Source organism: Notolabrus celidotus, chromosome 22 (assembly GCF_009762535.1).
Source record: "Notolabrus celidotus isolate fNotCel1 chromosome 22, fNotCel1.pri, whole genome shotgun sequence".
In the NCBI taxonomy this organism is placed as follows: Eukaryota; Metazoa; Chordata; class Actinopteri; order Labriformes; family Labridae; genus Notolabrus; species Notolabrus celidotus.
This window is the reverse complement of record NC_048293.1, coordinates 18,403,385-18,423,330: the sequence shown is the minus strand read 5'-3', so window position 1 is coordinate 18,423,330 and position 19,946 is coordinate 18,403,385. Positions and strand designations below refer to the sequence as shown.

The window sequence follows — 19,946 nt, the reverse complement described above, 5'->3', positions numbered from 1 at the left end:
AATATTAAGCGCTGAAGTCATTTTTGTTTTTCCTGATGTTATTTTGCAGCCCTCTTGTCTTTAGATAGCCAATTGATTTCCATTCAACACCTCCGCTGGCTCAAAGAAGCAACCCATTGATTTAGCTTTTTTCATTACCCAAACACAGAGAAGAGACAGTGACGGAGAAAGAGGGAAAACAAGAAGAGAGGAAAAAGACAAGTGGAAAAAAGCAGGGAAAAGCATAGGGAGAGTGAAGGAGGGAAGAGAAAGATGGACAGGCTCCATTGTCACAGACAGGACTCTTACATTCAAGTTCAGTAAGAGCTTATTGATTTGCTGCACACTGACATCTCTGCCCCCACTCCCCCCCTCCTCCTCGCTCAACACAATGCTTTCGGGTGTAGCGACTGATCTTGATCCTGTATTCTCATAGCATGAATTCAGTTCTCTGTGTAAACAGATGGATGAGTGAGTGACAGTTTAAAGCTTTTACAGGCCTATCCTCCAGATTCTGTTGACCTCTTGGATATATAATATTCTGCACATCTCAATTGATACAGTAGTATAACTTGATTCTGTATCGATCCGGGCAAGAAAACCCAGCCCACCTTTGCTCCCAGCGGGAAGCCAGTGTCAGCTGACGAACAGCACTGCTGCAGCTGACAGGGATTCAGTGTTGCTCAAGGACACTTGAGACCAGCAGATGTTTCCTGATACAGTACTGCTTGTTTAACACCAGTGTCCCTGCTTAAGTATTATATTTCCTTTAGACTGCCCAGTTTGACACAGAAGTAGACCCCTCTAAACATTTACAAAAGTGTAAATAATCTCCTACCTTCGTGTTGTGCTATTTTATTACAAAAAGAAAGAAGAAAGGAGAGCCAATGAATCATTTTGACTCCAAATTAGCTCAAAGTAATGGCAATGGTCAGATCACAAGAACCACTTCTTAATTTTAAGCTACAAAATGAAGAGTGGAAAAATACACTGCTCTCTGGGCTGTTATTATGTGATCTGGCAAATCAGCACAGAACACTGGCTGCTGTCTGGCAGTCTGCAATGTTGATCAGATGGTCATGGAGAAAATAGACTCTGCCATTCTGATGTTTTTACAAATAAGACATTGGCTGCCTTTTCACTGATATGTAAACAACAAACAGATCGGCAAATCCACTCCACACAACTCATGTTGTGTGTAACAACCAGCTGCAGAACAGAGCACATTGTAAGAATGTTTCAGTGACGCTTCTCTCAAGCAAACCATGTGGTAACTGCATCTATGTACCATCACATTGACATGTACTGAGAGCTTACACAGCTACAGTGCTAACTGTAAGCTGTAAGGTTCATTTACAGCTCTCAATATTAGCTAGACAAGTCCAAATGTATCATTTGGTGTTCTTTAATCTTGATCTGGTCTACCTAAGTGTACAAATGTAGTGCAGCAGTCCACCCAATGATAAAAGTAAGTCTTGAGCTCTGCTGTAGGGTGAATAAATATGGGATAATGTATAGTCAGCCGGCCCATGAGGGATACTCTTCGTCAAAACCACCGACTTGCTACACATTACTGAATATACAAAAAAAATTACCCTAAGTATTGATCTCAAAAGTGATTCTATGAGTCTAAAAGTGTTTTTTTTAATATGGCAAAATAAGTTGGTTTTGATTGTTGGTAGAACTTTCATGGAAAGGGGGAAAAGACAATATTAATGAGAAAGAAACAACCAAAACAAAACTGGGACAAGGCAACTAAACCACCACTGATAAGTAGCTGACCAGAGAGCAAACTCTCAAGGAAACCCTGAAAAAACTCCTTTAGGAAACACAAAGTCAGCCCAAGAGGCTTTAAAAGGTGAACAGAAAATGATTGGGTAAAGAATAAGCCAAGCAAAAACCAACTACTGTACTATGGAAACTAGAAACTGAAGCTTTCGAACCCGCAGAAAAAGATCTTCTGCAGTTTATACAGACACACTTTGATTGTGCATACACACAGAAGGAACCTCTCACTATCTCTGAAGGTGAGACAATGGCTGTTTCCGATACTGCCTACTATACTAGCAGTACGTCCTGATTTGGCCAGAATTCAGTATGTAGTATGTGAACAACAGCAAAATCTGCAGTATGCCAAAACTCCTTGGATGTCTACTGATTCGGGAAAATTTCACAGCATGCATCGGACCAGTCTGCCTCGGGTACTGTTTCCCGCAATGCACAGCACTCGTTCCACTTTTTCTTTTTCCTTCTTTCTTGACAGGAGGAAATCCGTTTTTGGGCGCTGTGGAAGTTATCAGATTACATATAAACCACTTCCTAACTTTTTAAATCACAAGTGGATGCTAAAGAATCAGTTTCTCTATCGGCGTCGCCGTTGTTTACTTCCGCTTTCCGAAACTGGAAACCCAGTGTCGTCTGACCTAGCATACTGCAACACAGATCGAACAGAACAGCCATACTACAGACTAAATTCAAAAGCAGTGTGTAGTAGGCAATACCTACTACCTACTACATTAGTAAGTAGTATGTATCAGGACGTTTTGGAAACAGCCAATGAGTCAGCCCAGAGCACTGACACCCACCTGTATATATAAACTACTCACACCTGGACTCAATCAGGACCAATCAGCCCCACACAACTGACTCTGCTCTAGGATGATTCCCCCACCAAGCTCAAAAAGTAGCCAGAGTCAGTGCCCCTCACAAAAACTTGACATTTTCATTCATGTGAAGTCTAAACATGAACTTTTCTGTTCGTATTCTTACCAGATACGGAAAATAACAGCAGTACCTTTTCCCTGTTGGCATTTTTTTAGCCAAAAATTGGTCTATCATACCTGATCTTCTAGACTAAACTAATTGTTATCTGGCTTCTTTTCCAGATAACCTACCTGTAACTCTAAATAAAGTTAAACTTGTCTAATCAGATTGTGTTTTAAGGAAAACAACAGTCTGATAGTCATGAACTATCAGTCTTGTAATGCATGTGTTTTTCTTTGCCAGTTATTCTCATGCACCTCCTGGAAACATTTTAACTTGGCCGTCTATTCTTGCCTTTCTTTAGCCTCCAGGAAGCAAACTGTGAGGATATAAATTAAGTCAGGTCGGGTCAAGGGAAGGCTGATGTGGATGAAATAATGTGCTGACCTCTTACACGTGACTTATTGCAGGGGAAGCAGCTCAGGCAGTCTCTGGTGCTTCCACCTCATTGGTTTTATTGAACAATGAAAGCTGTGTCCATAATGATAGTAAAACTCAATGGCAGCATCGACGACCATAAAACGGCCACAAAGTGGGGTGTGCTCTTATTCAGATGTAGACCTAATTACTGTATTTAATTAAGGGTTTGGATGAATGGAGGTCATTCTCGGATTTTAGTGAATGACTTTATAATTAAAGACTTAATACATGTCTTATTTAGTAAATCACTGGATGAAAGAATGAAACTAAGTACATCTGTAGCTCAATCAGAGAAAGAATAAGAGATTGAATCCTCCTCTTTCATTAGTGGGATAAAGAATGCTCACGAGAAGTTTCAGGAGTTATTTTTTTTAAATTACAAAAAAATAAAACAACACTGATGAAGCTCTCGCAAGGGTCCTGAAGAAGACCAAAGCCGGTCCTGCTGACAATCCTAAAAATGGACAGTATTTGTTGTGACATAACATCAGTCCCCAATTCACATAAATCCTGACTGACACCTGTTGGTCACCAAGAATTCATACAACAAAGATCCATCAGTTTTGGTTAGGAGGGGGATTTGCGAGTCTCCCTGCCCCCAAAAACAGTCAAAAAGCCACTTACAATATCTGCAATATGATCATTTCTTGAGGTGGTAGCAGAAGAGCTGCATCCAATACTACCAATTGGATACAATCTAAGAACTAAACATGCAACGGAATTCACTGGAGGAAAATAGGAAAGGGTGTTCAATGAAGTAACAAACTCTGGACTTTAAGGATAAGTATTCTGAGACAGTGAAAAGGACAAAAGATTACAGAGAAGGTGGCTGAATTCATCGCTCTGGACAGCCAGCTGATCTTTGTGGTGGAGAATGCAGCTTTTTGTCATCTTCTGGATCCACGCTATGTCCTGCTGTCTCCACACCACAGGATACTGGAGCTGTGCAGCAACGTTTTTGACAATGTATGAAAGCACGATGTGACTGCCGTTAGTTTTACAACAGACATTTGGAGCTCTGACGTTTGTCCAACTTCATTCAGAGCCTTGTTGCACACTCGATTGATTCTCCCACTTCTGAGTTTAAGGTGATCCACGTCAGTTGATACTGTTAGCCGGTTTGTGGAAAAACAATAGCAATTAAAAGGCAAAAAAGAAGTGTAAGAAAAAAGAGTCAATGTCCATTATCTTGCCTCATGTTTAAGAGTGGTTTTTTTTGTACTACCCCCACCTCATGTACCCCCATGGCTCTCAAATGGAGAACTGAAAACATAAATGCATACAGTGATGTATATACTGTACGTATGCTATTTGATGTTACAGGATGCACAATTTTACAGGTTATAAAATATGACAGCTAGAGTCTAGAATGTGTGACGGTACAATGATTTAGTCTTGGAGCCAGGATTATTCATCTTGTACATCTGATCAAACAAAGTGTAGAGCAGGAAGGCTGTGTCCTGAGGAATGAGAAAGCTTGCAAAGAAGTGAAGAGCTGAACCAAACTGAGTCTCCAATGAGATTGAGTAAATAACTAATATACTGATGCCATTTATAAATCTATAAACACAAACCCTAGTGAGGTGGTTATTTTCAGACTCATATAAAAGATAGCTGAACAAAAACAGCTGAAAGTATCTGACATAACAGGCTGAAATTTGTTTTATTAGAAACAAACAATATGTGTGTAAGTTAATGAAGAACAAACACAAATTCCGTTCTCTCCCTGTCCTATTTCTTATCTCATCGGATCTGACTGCTGTGTTTCTGCTTTTTTCCCTCTACATCCTTTCATCGGCTGTTTTCCACTCCAGCAGATCCGTCGAGCTACAGGGGCTGGTTGCCATTTGCCACAAAAACTACACATCAAGCAAATTGTGTGGCAAGCTTTTTTATGAGGCTACACAACAGGGGGTGGGGGATGAATCCAGACCTTTAAACAGACGTAGTCTCTTTTTCTCTCTCTCTCCCTCCGTCGCTCACTAGAAAGAAGTAGTTTATCCTTGCCAATGGTCCCTGCAGCCCAGGTGTAACACCTTGCTCAGCTGTGCTTAAGGCGTGAAAAAACATCTGCTTTTATCCCGTTGTAATGTTCCAATTCTGATTTTATGGCGCCATAAACACATAGCGGGCCTAATGTTACTGTGGTATCGTTGTAAGTAGGCTATGGGGTTTTAAACGCGGACCAGTTGTATAGAAGGAAGCACATTGCGGTAATGATGACTCAGAAGGCAAGAGGAAATAATAAAAGAAGTGTCAGCATAGATAGCAAGGAAGCAAGGAAGGAGGGATAGAGGAAATAGAAGGCAAATAGGTTCCCAGATGAGAGGAAGGGAGGGAAATCAGGAAGAAAATATAAATAAAGGAGGATGAAGGAAAGTAAAACGAGGAAACAAGGAGCAAAAAGAGGCAGCTAGAAAAAAGGAATGTAGGAAATGAAAGTGTGTGGGGAAGATAAGCATAAACTTGATTAGTTAATAGAAAGGATTGGAAAGACGGATGGTGGAGGAAAGAAAGGACACGGGAGGAAAGGATTAACAAAGTAAAAAGGTAATGAGTCATAAGTTTAAAAGACAGTAAAAAGAAAAGAGGGTAATGATATTTGGAGGGTACAAAGAGGTAACGAGAAAAAGAGTAATACAGAGAAAAGAAAGATTAAAAGTAAGGGAGAAAAGAGGTAATGGCAAATGATATGAGAGAAATCCTTCAAGGAGGAGCGTACGAGAAGAAAAGATGCAAAACAAGAAAATGAAAGAAAAGTAATTATATGAGAAAAGTGAAAAAAATGAACAGAACATCAAAAAACAGACAGAGTAAAAAAAGATTAAAAGAAGAACTGAAAGCATGGAGGGAGAAGTAGGAGGAGCCAGATGCAGCTCAGACTGAAATAAAGATGTTTCAATTAAAGTGGATGAATGGAGTAGAGCTGGACAGATGGAGATCCATACCCAGCTACACATAGTGCTGAGACGTCTTCTTTACATCTAGGACAGCTTTTATTGCACGCCCTTTTGACATCTTCTCCGCTGTGCTTATTTGCTCTGAGCTCAGCAGTAATTAGATTTTGCAGCGTGTGGGCTCCATCCTCTTATTTTGGCGTAAATTAGGAATCGAGAAATGCAAAAACTGGAGCCTGTGATGGCTGTCTTTATGAAGAAATCAGAGACTAGTGATCACACTTAGCAAATATTGATCTATTATGACGCATTTCCAATCAGTTTCATATGCAGGCACATTCGAATTACATGAATCTTAATACTTGCATTATGACATATTAAGTTACTTTCTTTCTTTAGATCGTGTTTACAGCTGTGCAGAGGTGTGTGGTGTGTCTTTCAGATACCTTTTTGCCTGTAACCTAGATGGGAGAGGGGGAAACCACAATAATATTTAGGTACCAAAGAAACAAGCTCCCTTTATTAAGTGCATTCTTAATGAAGGATACTTAAAGCACTGTTGACACCTTTTTTGCCATCTAAAGATTGTCCTGTGCAACAGTGTGACTAATAAACCAGTTCAAAAAGGCAGATATTTGCTATTTTTAGGCAATTAATCAATCAATATTTCTTTATATAGCGCCAAATCACAACAAATGTTATCTCAGAAATGATAAAATGTTATCTATTTAACTATATCTGACCCAGAAGATGGTGCTTGTAGAGGTCATAGGCTTCACTTCGAAGTTTTGTCTCACTGTGTTGGGATTCTATTTGGTATAACCAGTTGCTAACTATACATCATTCCTTATATAGCTTAGCCCCCAGCTGTCACGTTGAGTTCATTCCACACAGGTTGCAGAAAACATAATGTACCAACCTGAGTGATAACACAAACACTTGGTATCGTGGGACATTTTGAAAAGCAGTTAATGGGGAAACTGGTTAATCACTGCATCCCTAATAACCACATGGATAATCTTTACTTTTCAGCGACTCTTTTCTCTGTTTTTATCTTTCATGAATATAAATGGATGGGGAGGTGTCAGCAAAGCCCACCTGGCCTTGGCTCAAAGTCCCTGCTCCGCCTTCGAGTACAAGCTGTGTGGGTGCTTGTTAAGCATTAGCTCTGGCATCAGGGCCAGCACATAGTAAAACGGAGATAAGAAGCTAGCTTCTGCAGTGTTTTCTGTCTGCCTGAGAGACTCAGACCTATTAGCATGGCGTTGTGCCATCTGCTGTTTAAGCCACATTAGCTTTGAGGTCAACAGTAATAGGGCAGGAGTTGAACAAACATTATTACCCTTCTCTGTGTGCTAAGAAACCAGTTATTTATAAACGGTTTGATGCCTTACAATACAGTGTGCTGTCCTGTGAGATTGTCCCTTGAGTGGTTGATGCAATAAGCATAAAATAATATTAAACAAGAGAGAAAGTAATCATAAAAATTGCTTCTCAGCCATTCAGAATATGCATTAAACATCAGCAAAACAATAAATTAAACATGTTTGAAAGTGCAATGTAAAGGCAAAGTTTGAAAACTGCTTTTGCATGCTGTTTTGTTGGCTTATTTGACAAAGTTTTCTGTGTTTCGGGCTATTTAATTTTAGACCAGCTTGCATTGCGGTAGCATGGCAGGCTTTAGCTAGAAGCACTGAATACCATTTTCAGAAATAATTGGACAACCTACTTTTAGATATTCATGCCTCCTATTTTGGCCCAATCCCTGTTTGGGTAAGACTGTTGTGAAATTCTACAATATTTGTTTCTGTTCAAACATGTGTATTGTGTGAGTGTGTAGCAGAATATAGTGCCAAAGCCTAAACTGATATTTGCACCATTCATATAGTAACAAATACTACTAGGCCCAGGACAGCTGTAAGAGGATGTTGTAAGTGCTTTTATCATTATTTATAGGAGTGAAAGAGTTTATTTTTCTTTACTATTCATTTGTTATTTCTTCCACTGTGTATCCAGTCTTGATACTTAGCTAAGCTAATGTGTAGCTTTAGCAAAATCTTTACAAAACAGACTTCAAAATATTCAGTTTTGTCATGTAACTCTACAAAAACATTTGAAGATGGTCCAACTTCTTGTTTGTGTCACTTTAAAACATACACTCAACCTGTGTGTCTAAAGACTTTGAAGGTAACTACTTGAATATAATATATGAAAAATAGTTTTTAGAAGTCCCTCAGAATCCCCCATTTTTTTTCAGTTCATGGAAATAATTTGAGATCAACATATTTCTTCTTAAAACTCAACAACTTCAACTTCTCTTATGATTTGTGGAAACAATATTACCCTGCAGCTACATGAGACTACTAATGAGGCGGCCCAGAGCAGTTGATATCATTTAAAAACATTGGAATTTGTCACACATGGCCAGGCTGGGCTCTGCTGCTGGGGCAGCTGCTGAGGGATGACACACAGCTGAGTTATTAGAGGCCCTGGCCCCTTATCGCAGTGCTCCAGCTCGACCTAGAGGCCCTGGTCTTGTGTGGTGAATTACTGCCATGAATGCCCTTTTCCCCTCCTGGAATAATGCATGTTTGTGGCCTGTAGGCTTTGTACAATACGTAATCAAGTGAAATAGAACAATCTGGTATCATAGTTCACTGTTCTGTGCATGGAGGCGATCATTTGTCTTGAGTCAAAAAGATGAGAGCGACTAATAGAGATCGCATTGTCCTCCTGGCTTTGTCCCGGCTGGAGTGAGAAAAGCTAAAGTTGATTAACATGCACGCGCACACACACATCCACACATTCACACACACACACTGTGAGTGCTGACCAGCTTGTAGAGCTGTATCAGTGATGGATGTTGGCAGACAGCCAGACTCAGTGACAGCCACTGGGAAGAGGAGGCTGCCATGGGAGGGGAAGATTACTATAATGGAACTCACACACACACACACACTACTACACACACATTGACTGCAGACTCATATGGACATGTACACAAATGCAGACTCAGAGGTGCATGCACATAGGCCAGTGATGAAAATGTAATGAAAGCCATAAAGACACACACATCCACACACACACATACATACAGGCTAAGGGCTTGGCAGAGCAGAGTAGATAGATTAGTGTAATAGTCCCGGCCAAGGCAATCATCTGCCCACTGTAGGGCTTCAAATACTGGCAGCAAGATCCAGCTCAGACACAAAGAAATTAGCCACAATGAATGAGTCAGTTTGGATGAGTTCATAATGCTAACGGCTCACACAGTCAAGAAATAATGGTATGCAAGACAAAAAAGAAAATCCACTCATTACCATGAAAATGTATTTTGTAAACTCAGCATATGGCACACAAGGGCCCTAGACACATTCACAATACCCCCAGTCTTCTTTTCATCTATGAATTATGAGTGATGACAGCTCGGCTTACATGTTAACAATGAACACAGGATATGCAACATGAGATCATTTGCTGGAGTGTCTGTTGTTGTGGATTTGTTTTAAATACATTTTAATGTCTGTTTGTGTTCAGGTAAAATCAGGTAAAACACTTTAGCAAAACGCACAGGTTTGGATCGCAAGAGCAGGAAATATATGTCATTATTAAATGTATGTAAAAGGTTTATATGCAAACAAACTTCAAGCGAGGCCTAGCATAAAATCCCATTGAAAGATTGTTAACCAAAAATGTGTGTTTTGAAATTTGAAACCAGTGAAAAAACTCTTAAATGAAAAATACTCTCTAGAACTTCTTTTTTTTTTAGTTATATTTTCGGGCGCTTGTGGCTTTATTAATAGGACAGCTGTAGATAGACAGGAAATGTGGGGAGTAGAGGGGAAGACATGCAGTGAATTGCCGCAGCTGGGAATCAACCCAGCGACCTGTGCGACGAGGACTATAGCCTCTGTATGTGGGGCGCTTAGACCGTTCGGCCACCAGCGCCCTACTTTTTAGAATATAAAACTTAACTCACAAATGTTTCATAACAACCAAAAATGTATAAAAGGTTTATTACTAATAGGACATCTTGCCATGTTTAAAATGATTCATTTCTTTCCACCACTAATTCATTCATTCTTTTTCATTCTTCTTCCTTTGATTGTTTCCTTTATGGCGTAGATTCTTCAGAGAAATACAACATAAAGTATAAATAGCCATTGTTTCCTGCTTAGTTGATGTGTCCCGGATAAAACATTTTCATCTGGTAGATAATCTGTAGTAGCCACTCGGCTGTTACTGCTGTGTGATACTTTTTTTATCATTTCTGAGTGAAATATTATCTGAAAAGTCGGTCTCTGCCACAGATGCTTGGCAGATACTGAAAAGAGATCTGTCAGCTAGTCATTTGTCATTGTGTGGCTGCAGTAGTCAAACATGGGTCCTTACACAGCCATAGCAGGATTGACAGCAAGAATCTTAAAGGACAAGGCAACTGAGCAGGATGATCAGTTTGGTCCTCAGTAGTACAGTTCAGCCTTTTTTTAAGCTGAAGAGAGACAGAAAACATCAGGAGGAGAGAGCGGGGGAAGACATGCAGCAAATGGTCGAGGCCAGGACTCGAATCAGCGACCTCTGCGATGGACTGTAGCCTCTGTATATGGGGCGAGTGTACGGCCAAATCCCACCAGATCCGTGTCCGGCCCGTCTCTGATCTGTCACGGCACAGGATCCCATGGTTTCTATTCTAGTCAATGTGTTAACTTCCACTGGATCCGATCTCTTGCGTTCCGGCTGCGTCTCTGATAGGGCACGCCGGAATGCAAGAGATCAGATACACAAGAGTTCTATTTTTGCCGGATGCCGGAGCACGACGCATCAATATGCAAAGAGCAGATGGAGCGCGACAGGAAGTCCGGCACCGAAACAAAATTAAAACATCCGGTTAATTTTCAAAATAAAACGCTCTGTGTTATCACCAGATCGTATTTCACTTAACTACAACAACAAACCGTCAAGATGAGCGGAGCCAGGCCTGGAGTCAACAGGTCAAAGGTTTTCAGAGAACCAAAAAGACAACATGAGTGAGGAGAGTAGGTGGAGAATCCTTGATTCAGTAATTACCACGGTACACCTCGGTCACATGACACCAGCTGTCCTGTTCCATGTTCCGAGAGAGTACGGAACCGGACCGTGACACAGATCTGGTGTTAGATGGCTAAGCCACCGGTGCTCCATTGGTTACATCTTTAACCAAATGATTCTTGAGGAAATAGAAACTAATTTTCCTTTGAATTGGGCGTATGTTTCTTTAAGAGTGTTTCATATTCCTTTGAAAAAAAGCCATGTTTATTTCTAGAATTTTTCGCAATAATATATTTTTTTATTTTGTTCATCTAATCTTTTTGGATTGGAGCTGCTTTAGCATTTCTATAAAAGATACAGTAGAATTAGTGAGTGTCATCTGGGCCTGAGAGTGTGTTGTCATTTTTATGTTTGATCCTGTGTTTTTCCATGTACCATCTGTCTATAAGTAAGCCTCCAGTGTCTGAGATCCTGCTCTTGTTCTAAATCCTCTGAATATTCTGAACTGCATATTCAAAGTGTATGCCAGGCACATACAGTATTAATGAGCTAGTATAAGGTCTCTGCTCTCTCTGTGAGTGTGCCAGTGTAAACGCCTGCAAGAAAAAGAGATGATCTCAGAATGTGCAGGCCATTGAGTTAAAAGTTGTTTGCAGCTGACACATATATGCCTTGGCTAATTGTACACAGAGCCACACATGTACAGTCATACACACAAATAAACCCCAGGGCCCCAGCAATAATAGGAGGATTCATCTCTGTCTGTGTATGTATGCATCTACAAATGTGGCTGCTTGTAGCTGAGCTTGTAGGTGATGGTGACACTCGCCCCTATCATTAACCTACACACTTCAATGTCACTTTTGGTGTGTGTGGTTTTGTGTGTGTGTGTGTGTGTGTGTGTGTGTGTGTGTGTGTGTGTGTGTGTGTGTGTGTGTGTGTGTGTGTGTGTGTGTGTGTGTGTGTGTGTGTGTGTGTGTGTGTGTGTGTGTGTGATTGTTGTGGGGGTGGGGGGGTACTTTGGTGATAAAATCATCAAGAGCAGCAAAGGGGAGAACAGTCATGGTCAGCCAACAGTCAGATGGTCCTATTAGTATTCATAGGGTCATATAGATGCTCTCACTCACACACTCACACACACACACACACACACACTCCTAAAGCCCTGTGTTTTTATTCCACAGAGAGCAGTTTAATGACCTAGTGCTACATTTATTCCCTTGCTCCTAATACTAACCATTAATCCTTAACATACCTTCTAACCTTCACTTATCTTGAACTCTAAACCAGATGCTTAACCTGGCCTAAAAAGCCCTTTTGCTCCTCTCTGTGCACGAGAGACCGCAAGCTGCACTAGCCACCCTCTTTGGTTTTAATGAGGAATTTCATTAGCATTTTAATGAGAAAATCCTGGAAAGCTTTCAAGCCCTTTAAGGGAAACTGAAGGACAAATGTGCAAATCATCTAGTCGGTGTGACAAGCGTCCAGTGAAGAATTATCAACTTCAAGTGAAAGTGGCAAACTACCTTCCCTAATTGGCTAGAGGAAAATCTCGACTGATGCACAGTTGGCGGAGAACTGTTTACCTTATATGTTGTGGATTAGAATGCAAAGAGGGAGCATTTGCATAAAACAACTGTACAAAAAATACCGAATTCCATCGGTCTCTTGTACTGCTGCTGACTTTTGACTTTAATGAATTACCGCCTTTACACACCTTCATATTCAGTGTTGTTCAGATATTCCTCCTTTCCTGTTGAGCATTTTATCTTTAGATGTCTGTTTGTATCTATCTCAGGATTTAGTATAATTTCTTGCCGGGGATGCTGTAATCGGCCATGGGAAATTAATTAAAGCGTATGTTTATGAATTAGCTATGCAAATAGACTACACTGCATTGTAGGGCCTATAGTGTTCATACCATTGTAGTGAAGGACATAAAGAAATCATGTTTATTGACTATTGTCTTTTCTGCTGCTTCTAGAAAGTAATTTAGTTGACTTGCATACAGTTCAATGAGGGTTATTTCAAGCATATTTAATAACTATTTTTACACTATTCTCTAATGGATCCTGAAACTACATGTTTTGTGTAAACTGTCAGATGTAGGGGTGCACCCAAAGATAAACGTTTGTACCTCTTTAGCCCCTGTCAGTTCATTGTTTTGGCTCTACAGCTGCTTTTTTTCTTCTGGTTAGAAAATGAGGGCAGAAACACACCAGAAGTTCTCTGTCTTGAACCAAAATGCACACATGATCAATTAAAACCAGTTCTTTGACAAGTATTTTGCATCTTAAGAGATATATCTTTTAGTGTTGTAGACAAGACCACATTAACCAAGACCAAGACATGTCCGAGACCGAAGTGCACTGAGACCAAGACATTTAGGGATCGAGACCGAGTCAAGACCAAGACCAAGGCAGGGCAAGACCGAGACAAGACCAAGGTCATATATATCAATGAAAAATCATCATGAGAGTTAACAAAATAAAGACTTCTGTTTATTTTATCTAAGTTTGCTTTAAATACTATTGACAGCAACAAACAACGTTTGGTTTATTCTTTGTTGGCTTTCTTTCGACTCCTTAAGTTTTGTTTTTTTCTCTTATCACAGTAATGACAGGGACACAGAGTGCATCAGTGGTGGTCTCGACCGGTCTTGATATAAAATACAGATTCCACCCAGTCCGAGACCGAGACAAGACCGTGTAAAAATGCGTTCCATTCAGAGACGAGACCTAGACCTGAAATAAGCGGCCTTGAGACCAAGACTGGTCTCGAGTACTACAACACTAGTATCTCTGGGTCAAAAGTAGGAGGACACAAAAACAGAGTCAAATACTGAATAAAAGGGAAAAGTGGATTCATATGCGAGGGATGAGTCTCTGTATTGCTCTAACATAACTAGCCAGAGTGGGAATCAGTCATAAACTGTGCACTCCTCCATCACTTTGTTTATGAGACAATTTTCTCACTCAATGTGCGTCTAGAGTGTTCATGCTCTTAAACTTAAACATTTCCTCTGCCTCTCCCTCTCTCTTCTACCACAGAATGATCCCTCCATCCAGCAAGAACTTCCTGGTCAACAATCTGGCTGCAGGGACCCAGTACGACCTCTGCGTGCTGGCCATCTACGATGATGTCATCACCTCCCTGACAGCCACCCGCGTGGTCGGCTGTGTGCAGTTCAGCACCGAGTCGGAGTACATGAGATGTCATTTTATGCAGTCTCAGTTCCTCGGTGGGACTATGATCATCATCATCGGAGGGATAATAGTGGCCTCTGTGCTCGTTTTCATCATCATCCTGATGATACGTTACAAGGTAAGCCTCTGTCCGTCTCATTTAATCCACTCTGGCCATAAAGAAAAGAGAATAAAAGGGAAGAGCTTTCCCATTCTGGGGAAAAGATTGGAGTTATTCACATGGTGGCTGTATGCCTGTCTGGGCTCATTCTTGTGAACTGAATTACAGTCACAAGACATTTTGGTCTATCTAAAATTCAATATATCATACATCCAACCAAATCCCATTGAATCTACATTGTATATTTCTACATAAATGTTTCTCGGTCACTCTCTTATAGATGCCAATATTCGCCAGATAAACAAAATAATTATATGAAGCTTGAATGATATAAAAAAAAGCTCTATGTAATTTCAATTCAGACACTTAAGGCTGATTTATACTTCTGCGTTGAATCAACGGCATACCCTACGCCGGGGGTCCGCGTAGCTCCCGTACCTACGCCGAGGCCTACGCACGTAGCTGACGTGCACCTCCTCCAAAATGTAACTCCCCGTAGAGCCGACGCGGACCTCAAGCCCTGTGATTGGTCCGCTCGGCGGCTTTGTATTTCCCGCATTTACAACACTTCCGGGCCACACATCGGCCGTGTATTTCATCTCCTCCTCTCTATTCTTCATGTAATCATGTCTGTATGATAAACAGCAACATGTATCAGCTGTAGATTAACATAACACGCTCTGAAACTCTGTGGAAAAGTAAACAGAGATCGTAGCGGGACCGGAAGCAGGCGGCCTGCTATCAGAGAGTCCGCACTGCCCTCAAGCATTTTGACGGGGAATTGCTGCGCGATACGGACACATCGACGCACAAGTATGTGGGGCTCATGTCCGCGTCAGCCTCTGCTGCGTAGGCGAGACGCATAAGTATAAATCAGCCTTTAGAAGACAGTATTTTAAAACTGAGGTGCAAAATTGGTATGTATGAGGGTAACTTGATCTAATATCTTATGTTACCTACCTACACATGGAGTCCTTTAAGTTATACATCTCTACTATAGTCATCATGTTGACTGACATGACAACAATTAAAAACTAATCATTGTTGTCTTCTTTGAGTTTAAAAATATTGTCTCTAGACTGAATAGAAGCCTTCTCCACCGGACATGTTAAGATAAGTGTCTTTTTTAATAAGCCAAAACGAAGACCTGCAAAAAAAAAATCTGCCAATTGAGTAAGGAAAAATTACTAGTCAAATTTCTTCACGTAAGAGATTAGTTTCTTGAAGTAAGAATGTTTAATGATTATTTATAGAAGTCATTAAACTTAAGTCAATTTTCTTACCACATTGGCAGATTTTTTCACTCATAAAAAAGCAATTTATTTTAAATATCTGGTAATATCTTGAATAGGTCATTGTTATGGACTCCTTAGGTAAATGGCTCATATTATGAAAAATAAGACCTTTTTACTGGAAAAAAGAAAAAAAAAACTTTGCAGTGTCATTTTGATTTTGGATCAATTTCATAACTTTTTAGCTTTTCAATTTTCATTTTAATCAAATCAGTAAGCTTCTAAATCACCTGAATTAATTACAAAAAATAATGTTTTTGGGAAACAAATGTATTTTGAAAGTAAAAAATATATATATTAATAATAATTAATACGTCAACTTAAAAAAATGCTTTAAAATTGATTCTAAATCCAAAATAGCAAACAGATAATGTTGCTGTCCTCTCTGTTTACTGCTTCTATGTGCATCATCAAACTAATATATTTCTTAAAAGCAGACTTTAGTTATCATTGAAAAGGGTACAATATAAAAAGTATGTTTCCCTTACAGAGGGCTTCATTGATATGAATAACACTAGCTGCCATTGCAAAGGTCACAAAAGAAGTTGCTAGCATTTTTCCCAGCCCATGAAGAGTTCCTGTTGAAACATGAAACAGATTAAAACAACAAGCCCTAATTCCTTCCTTCTGTTTTCTCCTCAGGTGTGTAACCCCGGTGAGGGAGGGAAAGGCGTTTCACTGTCAATGACCAATGTTCACTCACAGACCAACGGCTCGCAGTCACAAGGATGCACGGTGACTCCAAGCGCCTCTAAACACGGCTCAATTGGATTAGACGACCTCTCGGGAGGCTCAAAGAAGAGGAGCGCAGCAGGAGGAGGCGGGGGCAAGGATACCGTGACTCAGTCTTCAGACTCTTCCCTGCCTGACTGCTCCACAGCTACATCCATTCTCAGCCAGTCTTGGGCAGCCAAAAGCCCAACAGCTGGAGGTGGGGAACGGGAGAAGGCGGGTGAGGAGAGAGTTCTAGCTAGCGTATCTTCACCCACCACCACCAACGGTTCACTAACCAAGCCAAAGCGGAAGCCCGCGCCAGGTAAGCCAGGATCGGCTTGCTCAAACACCTCGGCTGCTTCTGAAAATCTCACCTCCCCTTCCCCTCGCCCTCCTTCCTCCAGCTCATCCGCTCTCCTCCCTTCCTCTACCCCTCTAGAAAATCTCAACACCAACCGCAATAACTCAACATCTCTAAACCAAACCCCTCCTCCCTTTGTGCCATCTCCTTTCTCCAGCCCTCTCACCACCCCGAGCCCGGTCCCCTCCATCCGATTCAGAGAGACACCCATCCTGCGCAGGGCTCCCCGTGCCCACTCCTCCGCCTCTTCCTCCGCCAAGTACAAGACTCTCCCTGTAGAGGAGGGAGGGAGGAGCAGGGCAAGAAGGAGGTACTCGTTTAGTGAAGGAGGTGATACAAAGACTCACTCATCCCATCAGGGAGGACCAGTGCCCAAATTAGGGCGTATAATGCGGAACAAAAGGAGCCAATCAATGAGCGGGATGCTGCTCCCCAAAGACGGTGATGGGGACTCAGACAGAGGGCGGTGCGACTCAGACTGGATTCTAGAAAGCACCGTTTGAACTGGAGTGAAACAGCAACCATCAAATAAACTTTGTTTATCCATTCAATTTTGTATGTGTGTGTGTGTGTGAGGCTGTGTGTGTGTGTGTGTGTGTGTGTGTGTGTGTGTGTGTGTGTGTGTGTGTGTGTGTGTGTGTTTGCATTTGTTTGAAGTGTATGAACAAAGGTTCAAGTGTGTTTGTGACACTTGAATCTGTGTGTGCTGTTGCCGTTTAGAATGTGCGTTTTTGGTGTGTGTGTGTGTGTGTGTGTGTGTGTCTTTTACTGTTGAAGTTTTGTTATAGATGTTTGGGTTGATGATTGTGTGTTCTGAGTGGAAGTGTGAGTGCATCTTTTTTTTTCTTTTTTTTTTATCATTTTCATAACTTTTCTCTTCTGTTCAGTTTACAGATTTTTCACTTTGACAGTTTCCTATCTGTTTTCACTCGGTCATTCAGCGAGCAGCTAACTCGCGTCGTCTCGTAACGTCCTCAAGTTGTCTCATTGGTTCCACTTATAGCACAAAAAGAAAAACAAGACAATGGGTTCGCCACGTCATTTCCAGATTCACTGTCACCTTATCTGAAAATACCACGAAAGGGAATTATTACAGGAAAAAAGACAAATAAAAAACAGCAGATGAACTGAAAAGCACACCATTGCGCCCACACGCCAGTAGGAAGCGTGTATCCATACCGTGGCAAGAGAATAGCAGTCGGTGCCTTCTTTTGCACTAACAGACCCTCTGACACATGATGTAACCTGGTTTAAGGACTCAAACCAACCACGGACAAGGGATTAGGACGGAGGGGCCAAACAAAGGAAGAGAGATTTCACTAATAGCCTTTCTTACCAACTGAGGAGTACAGATGTTTCCTGACACGTAGACAAACACAAACTGAGACAACAAGTAACAAACAGGTGAAGACTTTAACAGACCTCTTATGAAATTGATATTTTTTAAAGGGAAGAATAAAAAAAGAAGATACAAAACCCTGTGAGCTTTTCACCGACATTGGTATACTGCGGCCTGTGTTCGTCACAAGCTCCTGGAAAGCTTCTGTACAGAAAAGACAACATGTACTGTGTTGTTATGTTGTGTAAAATAAAAAAGGGATAAAATGAAAACTGGATCTGTGACAGTGTGTTTAATGTGCATATATGTGGAAAATAAACATATTGTATAATAATGTCAATGTTTGCAGGACAGAAAATCTGAACAGGAGAACATCTGGCATCAATGTGTGTTGTGTACATTGTAGTTCTTGTTACTCCATAATTTAATATGGGGAAAAATCTACTGCAATGTAGAACAGACAAGTGGTTGTTTTGTTTTTTAAATGAACAACTCTGAAGTATCAATTATTTTATCTTTTGTGAAAGCAAAATCCTAGAACTACATACACACACATACACACTCACACACATAGAAACACACACTCATCTTGATGTTAATTAAGAGAAACTCATCTAATTTCTAAACCTCCCACTTTTCCCCCATTTGTAAACAAGTTTATGAGCATCACAGCTCTGAAAAGTGCTCCCATGTGGCCTTGACAGTGTTTAAATAAATACAACTCACAGGATATGTTGTTGTTGATGAGTGCTTAAAATAATGATTACAACCTAATCTTTATTAAAACCATGAGAGAATAAAATGGAGCTTGCATAAAACACATGGAATACACAAACTAAAACAAAATATACAAGAAGAAATATATATTAGTGAGCATCAATGTCGCTCTCTATTTACTCTGACTCTCTTATACAACACTGTGGTTAGATAACCGGCTGTCACTGCACAATATAAATGAAAGAACACATTTGTTCATAATGTTTGACCATGTCTTTACTTCTCCTTCAGAAAGAGTTGGAAATAATTTTAAGTTTTCTACATGGCGATATTACTGAAGAGGATTAGGGCCACTCAAAAAAAAAAAAAGTTTTATGGATTTTCTCAAAATTCAGAGTTTTTCTCAGAATTCAGACTTTTTTATTATTATTCTGAGAAAAAGTCAGAATTCTGATAAAAAGAGAGAATTCTGACTTTTTTTCTCAGAATTTGGACGTTTTTTTCTCAGATTTCTGACTTTAATCTCAGAATTCTGACTTCTTTCTCAGAACAATAATAATAAAAAAATATATTGGATCTTAATTTTTTTTTCATTGGCCCTAATCCTCTTCGGTATCGTATAGCTACAACATAACATATTTTTTCATTTGCATATTCGGATCATTATAATGAAATATATATAAACAAATATATTTTTAAATAAATGAATCCAAGAGAAATGTACCATATTGGCTCATGTTTTAGAGTTACAAAGTTAAAATGTATATTTATTTTATTTCTTCTATTTTATATTTGCAGTGGTTTTCTGCATTTGAAAGAAGGTTTAAACATTGCATTTAATACAGTGATGTATAACTCACCGTCTTGTGGAGAGGGACAGCCAGCACTCAGTGTGTTCTCTTCTTCAATAAATTATGATGGACAACATGTGTGTTCCGCCCATGATATTGGGGTTTTAATTGGCCAGTCAATCTGCCAAAATATGCAACTTCTTCTTTTTTCATTTCTCATTGTTCAGCAAAATCTCAATTTACTCCATGCAATAATATGCGTAACCATGGTCATCAAGTATTTGACATGTTATAGATCTCATCCTTCACAGAAATTGTAAGTTAGCTTGAATACCAACT

General features: G+C 40.2%; 1 protein-coding gene across 2 annotated transcripts in view; it reads left to right on the top strand.

Annotated features, from left to right (window-relative positions):
• The window catches only part of lrfn5a (leucine rich repeat and fibronectin type III domain containing 5a), an 82,333-nt gene extending 65,022 nt beyond the window's left edge, over positions 1-17,311 (top strand). Inside the window, exons 9-11 of one of the 2 annotated variants that reach the window (XM_034674363.1) lie at positions 14,138-14,411; positions 16,328-16,721; positions 16,918-17,166. In XM_034674363.1, coding sequence (XP_034530254.1) covers positions 14,138-14,411; positions 16,328-16,721; positions 16,918-17,039 — 790 coding nt within the window. In that variant the 3' untranslated portion in view covers positions 17,040-17,166. Of the gene's footprint in view, positions 1-14,137; positions 14,412-16,327 lie in introns of both variants that reach the window. The other variant, XM_034674362.1, reaches the window with a different exon arrangement.
• Positions 17,312-19,946: the final 2,635 nt, after the last annotated feature.